The sequence below is a fragment of the Echinops telfairi genome, unplaced genomic scaffold, assembly GCF_000313985.2.
Source record: "Echinops telfairi isolate 266 unplaced genomic scaffold, ASM31398v2 ScPeMD7_5;HRSCAF=22, whole genome shotgun sequence".
Lineage (NCBI taxonomy): Eukaryota > Metazoa > Chordata > Mammalia > Afrosoricida > Tenrecidae > Echinops > Echinops telfairi.
This window is the reverse complement of record NW_022103901.1, coordinates 33373273-33392586: the sequence shown is the minus strand read 5'-3', so window position 1 is coordinate 33392586 and position 19314 is coordinate 33373273. Positions and strand designations below refer to the sequence as shown.

General features: G+C 50.2%; 1 protein-coding gene across 2 annotated transcripts in view; it reads left to right on the top strand.

The window, feature by feature from the left end:
* The first annotated feature begins 8705 nt into the window (after positions 1-8705).
* Positions 8706-19314, top strand: part of SRL (sarcalumenin) — a 45113-nt gene continuing 34504 nt past the window's right edge. Inside the window, exon 1 of one of the 2 annotated variants that reach the window (XM_004705833.2) lies at positions 8706-8790. In XM_004705833.2, the coding sequence (XP_004705890.1) occupies positions 8730-8790 (61 nt within the window). In that variant the 5' untranslated portion in view covers positions 8706-8729. Of the gene's footprint in view, positions 8791-15847; positions 15869-19314 lie in introns of those variants that run through there. The other variant, XM_045285649.1, reaches the window with a different exon arrangement.

Here is a 19314-nt window from a genome sequence, read left to right as displayed (position 1 = left end):
GATTCTTGTTAGCATCAACAGCCCAAGGCTGATCTTATGAGGTGCCTCCTTTCTCCAGCCCATTGACTATAACTGTGACAGCAGCTGTCCCTCCCATGACACTCTCCACCTTTCTTCTGGGCTCGGCAATTCATTATAATGGCCCCCCAGAACCCACAGATCATATAGTCGGTGATGGGGTTCACTAGGGTAATAACAGGTTACAATTTAGAATCAGAAGTGACTCAGGATGCAGTTCTTTGATCAGGACAGCCTTTTCTCAGCCATGACCACAGGCATGCCTCTCTCAGGCCCTCTGCCTTTGCTCTACTTGGGGAATGCTACACTCTTTAGCTTTGCCAATAAATGCCCAGAAGCTCCTCATTCTGCACACAAGCCTCCTGCCTGACAGAACTCAGCTCTCTCAATCTGTGGGTAGAAAGCTCCTGCTCATCTCTTGGTTCTATTGCCTTTTCGATATTTCTTCTTCTCTGCTGCTGCTTCTCACTCTCAACAGTGACAGCCCTCTGTTTCTTGGGTCTACAAGACTCCTAGTACAAGGACCCTAGCTCCAAAGGATGTGTTCTGCTCCTGTCTCTTGGAGCTAGATAAGTCTCCTTGAGTTCTGGCAGCAGAACTTTTAGGGCCTGCAGAATGGCAAAACGGGCCAATCCCCTTGTTAGAGTTCCAGTTTGATATGCCTTATTTGCATGAACCCACCTTCAGAAGGATGCCATACACCTTTTTTACATCATTAGCAAGGTATCCAATCCCCTTGGTGGGCCACATGCACATAATTTGCATAGGCCCACACTATCATTTGGAGGGAGTTACAAAAACTGGCCAGAAGAGCCATATTAAGCAATTCACTGTGCAAAAATAATCATTGTTATAAAACATCCTGATCATGACTATAAATTAATTTTGCTGATTCTAGAGCTTTATGTAAATAGGACAATACAGTATATATCCCTTTTTTATCTGATTTCTTTTGCTCAATAGCCTATCTTTGAGATTCAGTGATGTTTTTTGCGTCTATCAGCAGCTCACTTTTATAGTGAAGTAGCATTTCACTCTGTGACTGTGGCACAGTGGGCCACACCACTGAGTTACTAACCACCAAATCCACAGTTTGAACCCACAAGCTGTTTGGCGGGAGAAAGATGAGACTGTTTGCTCCCATAAAGATTTCAGGTCTCGGAAACCTCCAGGGGCAGTACTACTCTGCCCGATACTTGATTGCAGTGTGTTTAGTTTGGTTTGATTTTTGTCCATTCATTGAGCAATGCACATCGAGGTTGACTTCAACATCTTTTAGTAGGTTCAAAACCAAACCAAACCTCTTGCTGTGGAGTCAGTGCTCCTCTTGACAACCCTGTGGGTTACGGGGGAGAGCTGAGCGTCATCAAGTTTTCCTGGCTGCCATCTTTACAGAAGCAGATCTCCAGGTGTTCTGTGGCAATGCTGGGTGGGGTCGCATTACAACCTTTAGGTTAGTAGCCGAGCTCCATTCATTGGTGCCATCAGGAGTCTGTTTTAGTTGATTTTGATGTTTGCCCTGCAGTCGCTTTTCAGCCAACAGTGGACACAGTGCGACAAGAGTAGAATTGGGCTCTAAAGGGTTTTCTGGGCTGTGTACGGAAAGGAGCCCTGGGGGCACGTTGATTACATACTTGGTGGCTAACCCCTAGGCTGGCAGATCAAACTCAGCTGCTCTCAGGGAGAAAGACCTGGGTTTGCCTCCCATCGAGATTGCAATTTGGAAACCCCCGAGGGCAGTTCTTTGCCGTTACATGCAGTTGCTATGAATTGACATCAACTCGAGGGCACCTAACAGCGGTCATCTGTGTGTGTGTGTGTGTGTGTGCCAGTAAAACTTTACTCAGACTCTGAAACGTGAACTTCATATATGTAATTTTCACATATCTCAAAATATTATTCTTAAAAAATGTCCCCCAACCATTTAAAGATGCAAAACCAACCATTCTTAGTTCATGCATCATGATCTAGCCTAGGGGCTAGAGTTGACCCGTGAGCTTTAGCTTGCTGACGCTTAGGCTGTTGTTAGTTGCTATTGAGTTGACATGACCTGGGGTGTTGTTGCATGTGGAATCCCTGGGAGGTGTCCAAAGATTAGTTGGAACCCACCCAGCAGGACCTCAAAAGACAGACCAGGTAGTTTGCCTCTGAACAATCACAGCCTTGAAAACCTTATGGAGTATTTCTATACTGCAGGCATGAAGTCACTCTGACCTTTATTCTAGAGACCATCAAAGAACTATCCAGATTTGAACAGGCCTTAAGGGTACTTGAAGTGAGACAAAGACAGACTCAAACTCTGAGTAAAGGCTGCTGTTGGGTGGGGTGGAGCCGGTTCTTACCGTGGGTAGTGCCCTCCCCCGCCTCCCAACCCATGTCGGAGTAGAGTTGCCCAGAGAATCTTCTTGGCTGTAATCTCTACAGCAGCAGACCCCCAGGTCCGTCTCCCACAGAGCTGTCTGTTGGATAGGCTTGACCCAACACCCTCTCACTTAACAGTCCAGCTCTTAGCCTTTGTGCACCAGGCCTCCTACTTACTAGCTTCTGATAGATTGTAATGACTTTCACGCTCAGAAACCCTGTGTAGGCTTGCTCTGAATTGGAATTGACTTGATGGCAACGCGTTTTTTGTTTTGTTAAATCAATTGTAAGGATTCTTGGTGGTGCAGTGGCTAGGTGCTGGGCGGCTAACAGAAAGGTTGGTGGGTCAAACTACTCCAGAGGAGAAGACACCACAGTTTGCTCCCGGTAAGATGATAACTTTGGAAATCCCATGGGGGCAGTTCTACTTTGTCCTATACTATTGCTATGCAGCAGTGTCAACTGGACGGCAACAGGTGTGGCTTTGGTTTTAAATAGATTGTACCAGTTCACCCTCCTCCCAACAGCTGTGAGATGGTAAGCGTGTCAGTTTCAGGATGAGTCCTCCATCAGCCATGGTACCCATCCCCGGTGTGTATGGGGGTTTCCTTTGGGGGTCAGCTGGGTATTCCTACTCCTTGGTGGGCTCCTGCCCCTGCCCTATTTCAAGGACCTCTATTAGGGCTACATCTTATCTCCTGTGACCTATGTAAAGTCCGCTCTGAGGCTGTTCTCAACAGTGTTCCTATTACACTGTGCCTTCTTTACAGGCGCCTCACAAGAAATTCTTGTCGAGTCTCAGTGGCAGAAATCATCTCACTTCTCCCGAGCAGTTGGCTTGTCTTTATTTTAAGACCAGTGTAGATTGGGCAGCTGGTCAAGTGGCACACATGTGAGGGATTACTATACGCATTGCTTGGTTTTGGACTAGCCCTCTTGGTGGCTCCGTTTTGTGCGCTGGCCTTTGTTGGGCAGCTTCTTCTAGGCCATGCATTCAGGCTGTATGCTAAGAACCCTGGGGAGCCATATTGGTTCTTTTCTGGGACAGAGTGGCCTGTAAGAAACCAAGGCTCCTTGTGCCAAGCTCTGGGGGCACTTTGGCCTATCAGCCTCACATGTGTCCCAGCTCTATCAGATGCTCGAAGGGCCATCTAGTGGAAGAGGGAGCCCCTCTGTGACCTTGGCCTCCTTACTGGGTGACTAACTGGCCTCAGACCAGTATGTAAAGAAGATGCAAATCCTCAAGCAGCCTCTTGGAGCCGGCCCGCCAAGCTGTCCTTAGCCTTGGGTCTCCTTGGCACTAGATCCACTCTGCCCGCACCAGAACCCATCCCCCTGTCGCATCTTCTTCACACCTTACTGTTGGCCTTGGGGGCTTGACTGTCTTTTCCCATTTCTCTGGAGTTCTTCTGCCCACCCACTTCCTGTCAATCTTGGGGTGGGGGCAGGGCCACGCCATGGCATCGCCCTCCACCTTCTTGATCCCCTCGCTTCTCCTGTCCTGCTGAGTCGCAAGTTCCCTCTGCTGATTGACAAGAACACATGTTGGCCGAGAGGAGAGGGTAGGACTGGGGGCTGTGGGGCAGGATGGGTCCTAAATCCGGCAGCTGGAGGAAGGAACCAGCTCCCCACAGTGGCTCGTCCCCCACCACACCCTGGGTGGTGAAAAGGAGCTGAGGGCAGCTGCAGTTTCCTGAGTCGAGGGCCTAAGTCAGAGGCTCCCCTTGAGGGTCGCCTGTCTGGGTGGGCAGCCTGGAGATGGAATGAAAGGGGACATGGGCAGGGAGCCAAGATGTTTGTGGGTACAACTCTCGGAGATGGTCCCCCGAAACTCCCATCTCTCAAGGAGAGTTGCCCCCTCCCCTGCAGGAGAGGAAGTGGGTGTTCTGAAAACGTTGTTTGCAAAGACAGCGGCCTCAGGCTCCTGTGTCCTTGTGAGGATGGGAATGTCAGCGGGGTTGGGGGATGGATGCTTGAGATGAGGGAAATGGCAGAGCCCGTTCTCCATGGGGGTCCTCGTGGTGCGGGTCCCTAGCTGTCTGCATCAGTTGACATGGTAGGGAGGGCCCTACCTGACCTCTCAGGAGACTGAGGTGCAGTGAGGCCCCCTGGCTGGTCCAAGGTCACGGAATTTGGGATCGAAAGGGAAGTGGCAAAAATAAAGAAGGTGGGGAGACCCACTCAGAGCCCTCCCTGAGGTGGCCAGGATAGGGTGTGGCCAAAGTCCTTCCTTCCCTTCATAATCCCCTGGCTTCCCAAGAGTCATTAGCCTCCCTGGGCACGTCCGCGCTGTTCGGACTGCCTGCTCCTCAAGGACACCACTTGTGGGCTAAATCCCTCTGCTCCTTGGGAGCCAACGTGTGCAGGGACGCTGACCAGCTCACATGATTCTGAGATAAGGATGTGGGCTGGGCTGGACACTGCGGCCTGGAAGAAAGACTGGGGGGGTCCTTCCCACTTGCCCCTCCAGACACCTGCTCCAGAGCCTTCTCTAGGTCTCAGACTCAGGGCAAGGAAGATGTGAACATAGGGATCTGATCGCACTACTCACTAGTTCACGTTGTCCACTGGCAGCCTGCTGAAGACAAGTGCTCTGTGGAGCACCCCCCCAGCAGGCTGGGCTTGCCCTCAGGGCCCACACAGACTGGTGCAGGTGGGATCTTAGCCCCCAATTCGCATGGCAGACCATGGTGCTGACTTGCCAATTTTGAGGACCTTTTTACATTCTGCAAGGAGCCCTGGTGGTGCAGTGGGTTAATAAGCATTGTACTGCTAACCAGAGGTTGGCAGTTTGAATCCACTCCTTGAGGGAAAGATGAAGCTACCCACTCCTGTAGAGTTGTACAATCTCAGAAACTCTAAGGAGCAGTTCCTTGTCCTGTAGAGTCCCTATGACTCAATGACAATGTTGACACATTCTATAGGACAAAAATTTCCCTATATGCTTTCCTGTATATAGCTATAGGAGCCAGCCTGCATTGAGCTGCTACCCACAGGTTCACGGTTCGAACCCGCCAGTTGTTCCAAGGGCAAAAGATACAGCTGTCTACTCCTATAAAGATTTAAAGTTTCAGAAACTCAAAGGGGCAGTTCAATTCTGTCCTATAGGTCCCTATAAATAAAAATCTACTCAATAGCAGAGTTTGAGTTTGAGCTATATAGCTATATGCTTGTTTCTTTCTTCTAAACCACTCCTGCACTCCCACCTTCCCCTGGGGTGGATGACCCACAGACTCAGATACCATTAATGTCCATCCCGGGTCAACCCTTTGCTTCCAAGACACTGCTCCATTTCCTGCCTTTGTAGCCAGATGTGAGAACACCCAGATTTGTAAAGCACCGGTCCTTTACGAAAGGTTTTCTGCTTTACAATGTAATTCACCAAACAATCCCTCCAAGCCCCTGGAGTCTGTGCAGGGGTCTGCAGAGTACAACCCAAACACAGTTTGCTACCTGTTGTTGGTTTTCACATTTTTCTTGTGAAACCCGTGGGAGGTGACACAACAGGGCATGATATGTGTGTGTATATGCATGTATGCATATATGTATAAAATATATGTATGTATATGTGTGTGTGTGTATATGGTCCTCAAAGTAAATGGGAAATGTGTGATGTGAAAAAATTATGCTTGGTTTTTAAAAAATGTTACACCCAAATAAGATCATGCTAATTTAGATCTGAGCAGGAACTAGTTTGAGACATTTAGAAGGAACCAACATCAGTTTGTAAGAGCCCCAAACAGAACAACACAAATTCTGCTAAAATGAAATAAAAGATAAACATCAACTTTATGGTGAAGCTTGGGCAGAAGAAAAGTGAAATCACTGATGCTTCATGAAAAGCTTATGGGATAATGCACCGTAGAAATCAGCTACTCACAAATGATTTGTCATTTTCAGAGTCGAGATGCTGCTGAAGATGAAACCCCAGGTGGCAGACCATCTATATGAGGCTTTGAAGAAACATTCTTGTGCCTGCCCTTACTGAGCAGGACTGACCATCAACAGCACACACACTAGCCAACACCATTGTCATCTCAGTTGGTTCAGTTTACAGACTTTTGCCTGGAAATTTAAAGTTGGGTAAACTTTCCACTTGATGGGTGACACCACTGTGGTACCCAGATCAACTGCAGACAAAAGTAGTTTTAAACAAGTGATCAAGATCCTGATCAAGATCCTGAAGATCTTGATCCTCAAGATCAAGATCCTGATCAAGATCTTTAAGCATTTCTTGGAAGAATCAAAACAGGAGATGAGCTATTATAATCCTTAAGACAAAGCACAACCAAAGCAAAGGCTACCAAGAGGTGGACATGGCCTAGTCAAGGCCAAAGCGGACTGTTCCAAAGCAAAAGTCAGGGTGAATGTTTTTTAGGGGATGCCTGAGGCATTTTGCTGGTTGATTTTCTGGAGGGCCAAAGAATGATAACATCTGCTTATTATGAGAGTATTTTGAGGAAGGCAAAGCTATAGTAGAAAAACACCCCAAATCCACCACCACCACCACCACCACCACCACACACCCAAGAAAGCCTCACCAGAGGGTCTTTCTCCGTGATGACAATGCTCATGCTCATTTCTCTCATCAAACAGCCATTTTTTTGGGAGATTTGATGAGACACCATTAGGCATCTGCCTTACTGTCCTGATTTGGTTCCTTTTGACGGTTTCTTGTTTCCTGATCTTAATACCTTCAAAGGGCACCCATTTTGCTTCCATTATTAAAGTTAAAAAAAAACTACACTGACACAATGAACTTCCCAGGACTTATTTCTTTGCTGACCTACTGCCATCTGGCTGATTCCTACTCAGAGTGAGCCTACACAGGCTTTCTGAGGCTGTCAACCGTCTTGAGAACAGGCAGCCTCATCTTTCTTTCAAGGAGCGGCCGGTGGGTTCAAGCTACCCACCTTTCATCTAGCAATTGAGTGCTGCACCACCCAGGCTCCTTGTTAGCATGGAGTTGATGCCTAATTCACCTTAGTTCCTTTCCTCCTTAGCCAGCTGTTCTCTCTCAACCCCTGACAGGGACACCCTCCCTTCACTCAGTCAGACAAGCCAGTGTCAGCTCCCCCTCAGCTTCTTAGAACTGACTCTCAGGGACCATCATTTGCTCTGAGGATGAAAAAATTGCATCCAAGAGCCCCATTGAACCTCTAGCTCTCCAGCTTCTGACTTACACCAAGACATCAGGAGCACCCATGGGCTCTCCCTTTTCCCTCAGCTCAGCACTGTCTCTCCAGAAGCCCAGGCTGGCTAAGGTCCTAGCCAATCAGGTCAGATGCTGTGGGTTTCCCTGAGCCAACCATTATGACTTTACTCTCCTGGTCTTAAAACACACATTCCATCCAAACCCATTGCTGTCTAGATGAGTCCTAGAGGACAGGGGAGAGCTGCCCCCTTGGGTTTCTGAGGTTTCTCCTGAGAGTGGTTGGCAGGTTCACATTACCTTTCAGTTCGTAGCGGATCAATTACCCAACCAATCAACCAACCAACCAGCCAACCAAACCCAAACTTACTGCCATCAAGTCAGTCCTGGCCCATAGCGACCCTATAGGACAGAGTAGAACTTCCCCTATGGGTTTCTGAGAGTCTAATTTTTTACAGGAGTAGAAAGTCTCATCTTTCTCCAGCTGGGTGGCTGGTGGTTTTGAGCTGCCAACCTTGGGATTAGCAGACCAATCTATAACCACTACACCACCAGGGGCCCTTTGATCCATTAACCAGGGCTTCTTAAAACATTGACTGAAAAAAACAACAAAATCAAACCCACTCACTACCATAGAGTCAATTGCAACTCATAGTAAACCTATAGGGCAGGGTACAACTGTCCAACCCTTGGGTCTCTCAGGTTGTAAATCTTTATGTATGGAAGTAGGAAGCCGCCTTTTTATCCCGTGGAGCAGCTGATGGTTCCAAGCTGCTGACCTTGCGGTTAGCAGCCCAACACATAACCCACAACGCCACTAGGGCTCCTAAACATTCACCAGGAGCTCTTGATTTGCCTGCCAACTTTTTCGTTCAAACTGAGCAGCGCCAAGGTCATCGGTTTGCCCCTGATTTTATACTGAGGTGGTACAAGTACTGAAAAGATTCGAGTTCCAGCCCTCAAGGCACTTGCCACGGTGACCCTAGTCCTGTGAGCTAGAGTCAAACCCTAGGCCTTGTCATCGGGGCCCCGGCAGCTGGGGCAGCCTGTCAGGGTCTGCGATTCTTCCCCATCACGTCCGCCCAGTTGCCCTAGTGACTGTATGACCCTTCTCCCCCACAGCCGCCTGCCTGCCTGCCCGCTGCCACCAGCTGTATAAATAGGGGCCTGGAGCAGCTTCACTCTCTTGGCAGTCACCATGAGGGCGCTGGTCCTGCTCTGCTGTTTTGTGGCCTCTCTCCTGCTCTCAGGACAAGCAGGTAAGCCCCCCACACTCCTGAAGGGGCAGACCCCAACTGTCACCCCTAAGTTTCCTCTGAGGTTTTCCTTGGCCTGGAGTGGGAAACAGGCTGGCTGGGAGGTGAAGGACAAGGCCTGTGCTTCCTGACGGCTCCTTGCTGGCCTCCTGTGGTCACCCTGTCACTGCTCTCGGTTCCCTGGCCTTCGAAGGAAGAGCTAGATGCTGGGAGAGAGCTGGGGGGCAACTGGGAAACTTGCGAGGGTAGGCAGGGGGCCGAGAGAGATGTGAGGTGCGTGGGGTCTGAGCCGGGTAGGGAGTTGGTGGCAGAGAGCTGACCTGTTGGGAAGTCCGGGAGAGAAGACCCCAAAAGTCATGACTGGAGGGGGTTAGAGACAGAATGACCCAGCCCTAGAGCGGGGCCGTAGTTGTGGCTGACCATGGCGGCCCAATACCAGCTGGAGCCTGGGTTAGCATGGGTGAGGACTAATACCGGGATGTGGCAGGCAGAGTGGGAAGCCTTTGGGGTATGGGGTGGGGTTAGTGGTGATGTTGGGGCCTGGGCTGGAAACTAGGGTAAGGCAGTGTGCAGAAGAACAGTGGTACCCAGCGGGGCTCCACCAGAGTCAGGGGTGGGAGGGGGGCTCCTCTGTGTGCCTTGGTTTCCCTTTGACATCTCAGCCCTCTGTGTCGCTCAGGGCTGGCTTGGGTTACAGCTTGGGGGTTATTTATAGGCTGTGGAGGGGACACCATGTCAGCTTGCCATCTCTTTCGATTCTAAGTCTCCTGGGACTGGGTTCCCCTTGGAGATGTTTCAGAGGTGCTCTGGGGGTCTCTCCAGGAGCTCAGAACTCACCACTTTGTCTTTCTGTGGTGTGGAGGTGTTCCCCAGCTGGGACCTGAGTTTTTGTCTGGGGCTGCCTTGCACCACCGGGGTAGAGGGTCTCTTACATCCCTGAAGGTTGGCTGCGTGAGAAGAGGGTCCTCAAGGTCACAGCCCCAGCCTGGTAGCCAGGTCGGTGGAAGGCGGGGGCTGAGCTGGTTCCCTTGGGGCGCAAGAGATCTGAGGTGGGGGCTCTGTGGGCCGCCTGTGCCGCTGGGCCCTGCCCTTGTCTGCCCTTGAGTTAATTTGGGCTCCACACGGGGCTGCAGGCCTGGAGGGGTGCGTATTCCAGGCAACTGTCAGGTGGCTAAGTATGGAAACAGCCTTGTAACTGGATCCCAAGCCGCCGCCACCCTCTCGCCACTTCACGGCCCCTCCTCTGCTGGCCGCTCAGCTGCTGTCATTCGGTGTTCCACGGAGAGGCCCCAGGAATGTTTATCCATTTAGGGACATCCTTTCTCTTTGCTCCCCCTGGGAACTGGGACTCGCACTCACTCCGTGGGCCTGCCTGGGAGCTGGGACTCCACTCGCTCCATGGGTCTGGCTGGGAGCTGGGCAGGAAGGAGGAAGGCAGGCTCAGTGTCAGGATCCCCCAGGGTTCCCCACTCTGGTTCCTGGATGCCCTGGTGCGTGGCTCCACAGACCTGGCTCCTTGGCAAGGGTGTTCCTTCCCTCCTCACCCCTGCTTGCCATTTGGCTGTGGCTGCTTAACCTGGGGTGGCTTTTATCATTGCTGTGTTCTAGTTGTAGGTGGTGTGTGTCTCTAAAGATGGCATTCTCTTTCCCTCCCCACCCCCAAGGTCCCGTCCACCAGAGCGGGAAGCTGCCCGCGCCCCACAATGATAGTGCTTCCCTGTGGTTGATGTCTCCCTAGAGTTGAAGTCTGGGTGCCTCAGTGTTAAGCCATAGCCTGCTAATCAAGAGGCCTAGAGTTCGAACCTCCCAGGGGCTCCTTGGGAGAAAGATGGGGCTGTCTGCTTCCGTAAAGATCGACAGCCTCTACACTCCCTCTGGGGGCAGTTCTGCGTTGTCCCTCAGGGCTACTGTGAGTGGGATCAGCTCGAAGAGAGTGGGCTTGGGCTTCTGGTTTAGGTGAAAACCACATGACCCAGTGGAGCGTCTTTGCTCTGAACGCTTCTCTAGAGCCCAGTGCTGGGGCTTTGGTCCCCTTGCTATTTCATGTGCCCCGTGGTGAGGCGGCAGGTATGCCAACTCTCCTTCCTGCTTCCCTGAGGGCCCCCTGCAAAGTGGCTCTTTCTCTTCATTTGTCAGGCATTGTTCTCATGTCTCTGTGGCCACTTGGTACATTTTGCCATCTCCTTGCCTCCCTCCCCCAGATTCAGTCACTCCCTGCTGCTCCAGTCCTCTGTTACTACTAGGCGGCCTCTCTGTCTTAGGGACCTGCCTGGGGGGTCGTCTGCCTGAGAATTGGGGCAGGGGTGGGGTGGGAGAAGAGGGAATGGCCCTAGATAGAGACTTCTGGGGTCCTCATTTTTAGGTCAGGGACGAGGCCACTGAGAAAGGAAGGGCCTCCTTTCTTCTAGGTCAGAGAGTTAGCTAGAGTCACATCCAGCGAGTTCTGTCCTCCTACCCCTGAGGACTGTCCTCTCAGCAGGGTCCCACTGTCTCTCCACAGGGAGTGGGCCAAGAGAGATGGGGGCAGGCAGGAGGCTCAAGAAAACATTAAGGTGGTGGCATTTGTTGCTGTGGGTTTGAGTTAGGGACATCTTTGCTTCCTACACTCTGCTGTAGAGCTGGGGATAGACAGGTGATTCCGTGCCCATTCATTCAGTCCTCTCCCACGTCCACCTCCTCTCAACCCAGCTCCAGTCTGAACCTCTACAAATGTGCCCTGCCCCCCACCCTGCCATCCTGGTGGCCAGAGCTCAGATGCACACTGGAGTTGTCAGACAACGGGGCTGGCTTGTCCTTTATGGGGTGGGGTGTGTGTGACCACCCCAGACGGTTTAGTTCTGGAGAGAGGCCAATGCACATTTCTTCAACAGGCCAGGTCACTGCGACAGTCCACAGTGTCAAGGGGCTTGGGGCCGTGGGGTCAGAGCGGCCTGCAGCAGTCTTTCTAGCACCCTGAAAGCTGTGTCCCAGCTAGTTTGGTGACTCCTGGCGTGGTGCTGCTGAACCAACCCATAGGCAGCACCTCACCCATCATTCCCCAAAAGGCGCCTGTGGAGTGCTGTCCTTAGACATGTTCATGGAGATATACCTCCCCGCTACCTTCCACCTCCACAGAAACATTGGGCCTTGCTTTGTAGCCTGTGGAACAGCACTTTTGAAAATGGCGAGTCTGCCCTTTGTACATGTATCGTGAAGATCAATCCACTAGTTAATGGCAAGGCTGGAGCTAGAATTCCCATTTCTCACTCCTAGGCCAGTGCTGGTCAAGGGAGGCCCAGCTGCATTCACTGACCATTTGGTGTTCACTTTGGTCTGGTGGGCAGGGGAGGAGGGCAGACTCTGTGGATGTAGGAGGAAGATGATGGTCTCTTCTCTTAGACCAGGGCTGAGGGGCCGAGGTGGTATTTCATCTTCAGTGTGTTTACAGTGCAGTAAACGCGACATCCCCTACCTTGTGGTTGAATGTGTATAAAATAGACACATACATGCTGTGTTAGTCTGGGTTGACTAGAGAAACAAATTCATAGATACTCATATATGTATAAGAGAGAGCTTTATATAAAAGAGCAATTGTATATTGAGAAAACATCTCAACCCAGTCCAGATAAAGTCCATAAGCCCAGTATTAGCCCATATGTCTGATACCAATCTATGAAGTCCTCTTCAGATTCATGTAACACTGCAATGATGCCGAATGCAGGAAGATCTTAGGCCAGTGGGTGGAAAGTCTTGTGGATCCAGTGGCAATGGAAACATCTCAACGCTGGCAGCAGTCTCTATGTGGCTTCTCCAGCTCCAGGGCTCTAGTGTAGCTCCATGTGTCTTGTCAGCAAGAATGTTTCACAGGGAGTGAGCATGTGTCCCACCTCCAGTGAGCTATTTATCCCCATAGTGTTTCTAAATGAGGTCATCAAGCAGCGGCCCGATTGACGGCTGACCTCCACCCCTTCACTCTTAATAGTCTCAAGTTGACGGTAGATTATGTAACAACCAGATATACACCATAAAGAAGGTTCTAGTAAAATGAAGTGGAATCAGAGGGAGTGGGGAGGTTATTTGTAACTGAGTGGATCAGGAAGTGTTTTAGTGATGGGAACATTTGAATGGGGACTTTGACATAGGATTTGGATGAGACAAGTGGAAGGGACATCTGAGAAAACTCATGGAGTAAAGAGTGAATGGATCTTTGGTGAGAAGGGCTGCAATCACTCAGTTGGAGGTAGGATCGGCATAGTGAAGGAGGGCATTCTCACTGTTATAGAGTTGATGCCAACATATAGGACCCTATAGGACAGCATAGAACTGTCCTTGTGAGTTTCTGAGACTGTGCCTCTTTAAGGGAGTAGAAAGCTTTGTCTTTCTCCCAAGGTGGTTTCGAACTGTAGACCTTGCAGATCGAAGCCCAATGCATAACCACTGTGCCACCAGGGCTTCTTAAAGTAGGATGTTAAGGAGTGTATTGAGAGGCTGGGTTGGGGCTACAAGTGTAAAGGGCCTTAATGTTTGGCTGAAGAGGGGGGCTTTTTTCTGTAGTCGCTGGGTCATTGCTGAAAGCTTCAGAGAAGTTAGTCAGAAGGGGTAGAATGAGAATCGACTAAGTAGACAGCCAGGTTGGCAATGCAGCTCAGAGGGAGTGCCTTATCTAGTGCTGCTTTAACAGAAGCACCACAAGCATTGCAATTAGCAAACAGAAATGTGTTATCTCGCAATTTAGGAGGCTAGACGTCCAAATTCAGGGTACCAGTTACAGGGAAACGCTTTCTCTCTCTTTCAGCTCTTGGGAAAGTTCTTGTCATCAATCTTTCCCTGGGTCTAGATGTTCCTCAACACTGGGACCTCAGCCCCAAAGGACATGGTCCACTCCCAGTTCTCTGTCTGGCTCTCCTTTCTTGGGAGATCTTTCGATCTCTGTTCCCTTGTTTAATCTCTTATATCCGAAACGATTAAAAGAAGATACAACCTGATCCTGTAGATAACATCCTGCTTCATTAATATCAAAGAGGTTAAGATTTACAATGCATAAGATAATTACATTAGATCTCAAAAGTGGAGGGTAATCTTAAGAATCACGGGTTGGCCAGGTTGACACATTTCTGAGGCAGCACACAATTCAATCCATAACGGGGTGAGCTCAGGCGTGGGTGTAGATCAAAGGAGAACCTGAAGTAAAATTGCCTGGACTTTTCAACTCCTGAGCTAGGGCAGGTTGGGAAGCCATTCTGGGTTGACTTGAGGTCAGTGGAAGAATGCTCTTGCCAGCAAAAGAAGCCAGGAACATGATAGAGAAGAAGAAACATGAAAAGTTCACTATGGGTCAATATGGATTTGGAGGGATATTAGTGCCATCTGGCTGGAGCTATTTAGCAATAATTGGACAGATGGGATTGGAGTGTAGGAGGGAGTCAGGTCTGGGCATCTAGAAATGAGGTATCATTTAGGTAAAGGTGAGGGTGAGGCTATGAGGACATCAAGAGAGTGGTTGCAGGGGAGAGCAGAGACGAACTCAAGGTTGATCCTTGAAGGATGATTGGATTTGGGGAGGGCTGTTGTCAGGCACCACCAAGTTGGTTCTGGCTCACAGGGACCCCTAGATATGCTTGAATAAAACACTGCCTGGTCCTGTGCCATCCTCCCAATTGTTCCTATCTGTGAGTCCAGTAAAAAGAGAACACATTTCAGAAAGATGGGAAGAGATTTCAGGAGATACAGTGACCTGGGAGTCAAGGGAGATGAGGTCGTCTAGAATAAGAGGCAATCAACAGGACTACTACATATTGCAGAGATACCGAGGAGGATGTGGTATCCATATTATGAGAACTTCGAGGGTAGTTATCAAGGACTGTGGAGACAATGTGTTTAGACAGAGACTTAAAAAAATGAATCTGTCATTTTGAGAGCGGTTGAGGACAGTGATAGTAGAGTGACATTTCCAGAGATGGAGATTTTCCTTTTTGAACACCAGAGAAGACTTCAGTATGTTGAAGGGCTAATGGGGAGTGGGAGAGCCAAAGGTCCAGACTGCGTGAGGAGAGTGGAGGAGCTCTGTGTTACGCTTTAAGGAGAAGCTATGACTTTGATAAAAGGCATGGGGACCTCAGTTGGACATCACATTTTAGATAAAGACTCAATATCCCTGGTGCCAGTCAGGGAGCGAGCCCCATAGCTCTTGGTCTGTATTGGAGGGCACAGAAGGCCTCAGAGAGGCAGGACCCAGTCTACCCCGAGAGGTACAAAGTGTGGGTGGGTTCACAGAGTTGGGTTGGTATTGACTGGCCGGGCCAAGACCAGGCCCCGGTCTCCAGTGCTGGAGGGGAATTAGGCAGCCCTGAAAGCAACGAGCCTATGAGGAGAGGCCAGTGAATCAATGCTGCTCACTGTTGGTGAGCTGGCCCCTCTCACAGTCCCCAGCCAGAATACTATTGAGAGGAGAGGGCGCCATGTGACTCCCAGCTCCATCAGCAGAGCTGTCTAATTCACAGAAGTCTTTGGCGTCTCTGAGAGGTAAAGCACTGTATCTCGGTGAGATGTGTCAATGAAATGGGCTCAGAAGGCACATGGCCTGAGTTACCCAGATAGTAACCTCAGTTCCCACTGCTCCTTTTGAAATGAAGATCGAGTTTCCTCTTTGGGTTTCCTGGTTGTGAGGCCTTCACCTCCTACCCTGTTGGGTTCGTGGGGAGGGGGTGGGGATGAAGGGAGGAGTAAGAGGAGGGATGTGATGGACAAGCTGTGTTCTATCCTGTGTCTGTGTGGAGTTTGAACCCATCCAGAGAACTGCCCCTACCCTATCCTGCCTGCTCAGTGGCCTTAAGTACACTTGGGGGTTAGGAGAAGTCTGGCCTTCAACTCTTGCTTCTATCACATCTGGCTCCTTTTGCCCACTTTATTGCCCCTGACCCTGGCATGCTTTCATGCTCCACTACCCAGATATGCAGTCAGGAAGTGCTCCGAGCTCACCTTGCTGGAAAGACGCAACAGCTCAGATCCCTACTTCCTGCAATCACTTGTTGTTTTAAAGCATCCAGAAGGGTTTGACACTAGGAATGCATCTCTAATGGGAAATTTCCTATAGCTTTGATGGGTAAGTCTTACTCAAAGTCTTTGTTGTGTAGTGAATCACTTAATGTGGTTCTCTTAGTCCTGGTAACACATACTAAATAACTTGGTGTGATGTCATTTATGAAAAGAGGTATTTGTGGCCCACCAGTGGTGTATAGGATAACTTGCTAATAATGTAAGTAAAATGTATGGTACCATTGTGAGGGGTGGGACCAGGCAAATAAGGCAGACTGAACCCTAACAAGGAGATTGTTTAGTTTTGCTATTCCACTAGTTTTAAAAGAGCCAAATGAAGAGCTGAGAGGGAAGACTTCACAACCATCATGAAAAAAAACCCAGGAGTGGAGTATGTCCTTTGGACCCAGGATTCCTGCTCTGAGAACCTCCTTGCCCCAGGAGTCAGAGCGAGACTCTGGGGAGAGAGTAAGACGTGGTGGCAGAAGCAGCAGAACCAGAGAGCCAGCTGGAGAGGGTGCTGTGGGCTTCCTGGCCTATGGAACAAGAATGCTGAGCTGCTTCAGGCCAAGGCTTACTGGCTGAATGGGTTGCCTCTAAGCACTTGCTGGCAGAGTTGAAAGAGCTTTGTAACACTTGTCCAACAAGGGCAGAGGCTGGGCTGACTCTGAGGCTCCCCCTGGAGTCTGAGGACCAGAGAGAGGCCTGCCTGTGGGCATGAAAAGAGGCTCTCCTGGTCAAAGAACTGTATCCTGAACATTCCTGATCCTGAATTGTAATCTGTTACTTCCCTAATAAACTCCACAATCATGAGTATCATTTGTGGCCATTGCAATGACTTCAGAAGTCTAGCAGAGAAGTAGTGAGTGCTGTGGGAGGGAAGGCTGGTGCCAGCATTGGTAGAGAGGCTGGAGACAGGAAGTGTGTTATAGTTCCTTCATAGGAATTGGCTGATGTTGGTGGTGACTCCCCCCCTGGTGCAGGGAGAGGTGGTCTTGCATCCCTCCCCATGCCATTCCTACATCCCCTAAGCCACAGCCTGGGGGCCCTGTCCTCTCCATTGCATTGTAGAGGTTGCAAAATGGGGTGGGGGTCCTGACTGATGACTAAGGGGATTGGAGTGGTGGGGCCCTTCTGTACACCCCCACCTCACCCTCACCTGAGGAAGGGGGCAGCATTCGGGAGAGGCCCTGAGTCCAACAGGACTGGGTTGCTGGAAGCTGACCATTTTCTGACACCCCAGTCTTTCTCCATGGTCAGGATCAGGCCCGCTTGAGTCAGCCTTGTCACTCTCCAGCTCTGAAGGTGGTTTGGCGGAGGCAGGGACCCTGGTGTCCCTCCCTCAGGATATTCTTGCTTTCCACTCCCACCCCATCTCAGCTCTGGGGGAGGCAGGGCACAGAGTAAGCTTAGTGGCATGGCCAGCCCCGGAGGGTGGGTGGAGTCCCCAAGAGATGGGCCCAGTGGCCTTCCTGGGAACAGGCACAATTTTGGGTGTCCAGCCAGAGGCACGGACCACACAGGCTCAGCAGCTCCAGTACTTTCAGGGACGAAGACCAGGGTTGGTTAGTCAGATCCAGGGGGTGGGGTTTGGGGCTCCCTGGCTGGCCTTCTATTTGGGGAGATGACTTGCACCGAAAAGCATGTAAGTGACTCCTGGGGAGTGGCTGCAGCCAGTTGCTCCAATTACAGTTCACAGGAGGGCCAGAGGTCACTGTTATGGGGGAGGGAGCTTCCTGAGGACCTGAAGGAAGGGCTGCCCTGGCCAAGGGATTTCACTCACTCTACCCAGAGACACCAATGCTAGCTCCGCACTGGGCTAGCTGGAGCCATTTAATGACATTAATGAATGAATCCATGATGAGTTAGGCATAGAAGGGACAGAAGAGCATCCGAATATGGTGGCCCCAGAAGTACCTAGGCAGGGCCTGGGGCATCGGCTCTGGTTAGGATGTGGGACTCAGCTAGGCCTGGGGGAGACTGGGCCCCCACTGGGTTGGGGTCAGTTGTGAAGGGCCTTGATGGCTGAACCAAGCAGCTCTTCCCATAGGCTCTCAGGACAGCCAGCCAGTTCCCCTTCCGGCTAGGCCCTGCCCATCCTCTCTCCCTCCCACTCAGATATTTTTGGACCCTTCTGGGGTAGGGACAGCACTCTGGCTCAAACAGGTGCAGGCAAAGCCTGTCCTGTAGTTGTACACCCTCAGGAAGTGGATTGCTGCTGGCAGCTCAGCCCAGACCCAAGCCAGGTGGAGAGCCCTGGGCTATGGGCCCCACCTTCCCTCCCTGAGCAGGTCCCTGCCAAAACTTCAGGCCCTGGTCCTTCTCCAAGTGGCCATTCTGTTAAGGACCTAAGTCAGTCCAGTTGTTGCCCATAGAATTTTCCCTAGATGGCAATAGGTAACGACTTGACAAGTCTGTTTCTTGAAAAATACATCCCGATGAGCATAGGCTATACTGGTGTATGTGTGTGTGTGTGAATATAAGTAAGTCTAGGTAGATCGCCTACCCAAGACCCTTCAATCTGTGGGTTACTTGATTTTTCCCTGCCTTTACCCCCAGTATCACTAATTTCATAAGCACTGATCCAGGTCTAGAAGTCAGGACCCAGGGAGAAGCCAGGACCCAAGGAGGGCCTGGAACCCATTGGGGAAGGTCCCAGCACTTGGCTCCCAGTGGATGAGCATGGGCACAAGCTCTGAAGGGCACAGGAGTGTCATGGGGAATTCACCTCTCCCTGCTACGCTTTCCTATCTAAATGTGTAGTCAGCTGTGTCACCATAGGCTGCCCCCCCCAGAGGCAGATCTGGGTGGGGTGCAAATCAGGTCACTCGCTAACATTTAAATACCAGAACTTGGGGACAATCATCCATCAGCCCCTAAGTCCCTTGCCACCTCTATGCTTATTTATTTATTTAATTTTTCCAAATAATTTTATTAGGACATAATCCAGCTATCACACCATTAAACAGTTCAGCCATCTTTTTATTAAAATATGAGATCAAACATTTGGTCAATCTTTACTCAAAAGCAGATGAGTAAAGGGAAAAGGGATTGCTGGGAATGGAACAACCAGAATAGAAGTAACAAGAAAGTTGGCATGCTGTGGAAATGTAACCAGATCACTGAACAAACTGTGTGGCAATGATTACATGGGAATCTCATTTGCTGTCTACATATTCTCCAAAAATGCAACAAAATATTCTCACTACATTGCTCAGAGGCAAACAGGTTGGATGTGGATGTCTCCTGGTAAGGCCAGATGGCTCTGAGAATCCCCTCTTCTTTGCCTGATGGTTAGTGACCAAAAGGTTAATTCCTGCTACTGAGTCAGTCAACTGAAGCCCTGATGGGGTAGTGGTTATACATTAGGCTGCTAACCACAAGGTCAGCAGTTCAAAACCACCAACTGCTCCTCAGGAGAAAGATGAGGCTTTCTTTTTTTTTTTTTTAATCCTTTTATTAAGGGCTCATACAACTCTTATCACAATCCATACATACATCAATTGTGTAAAG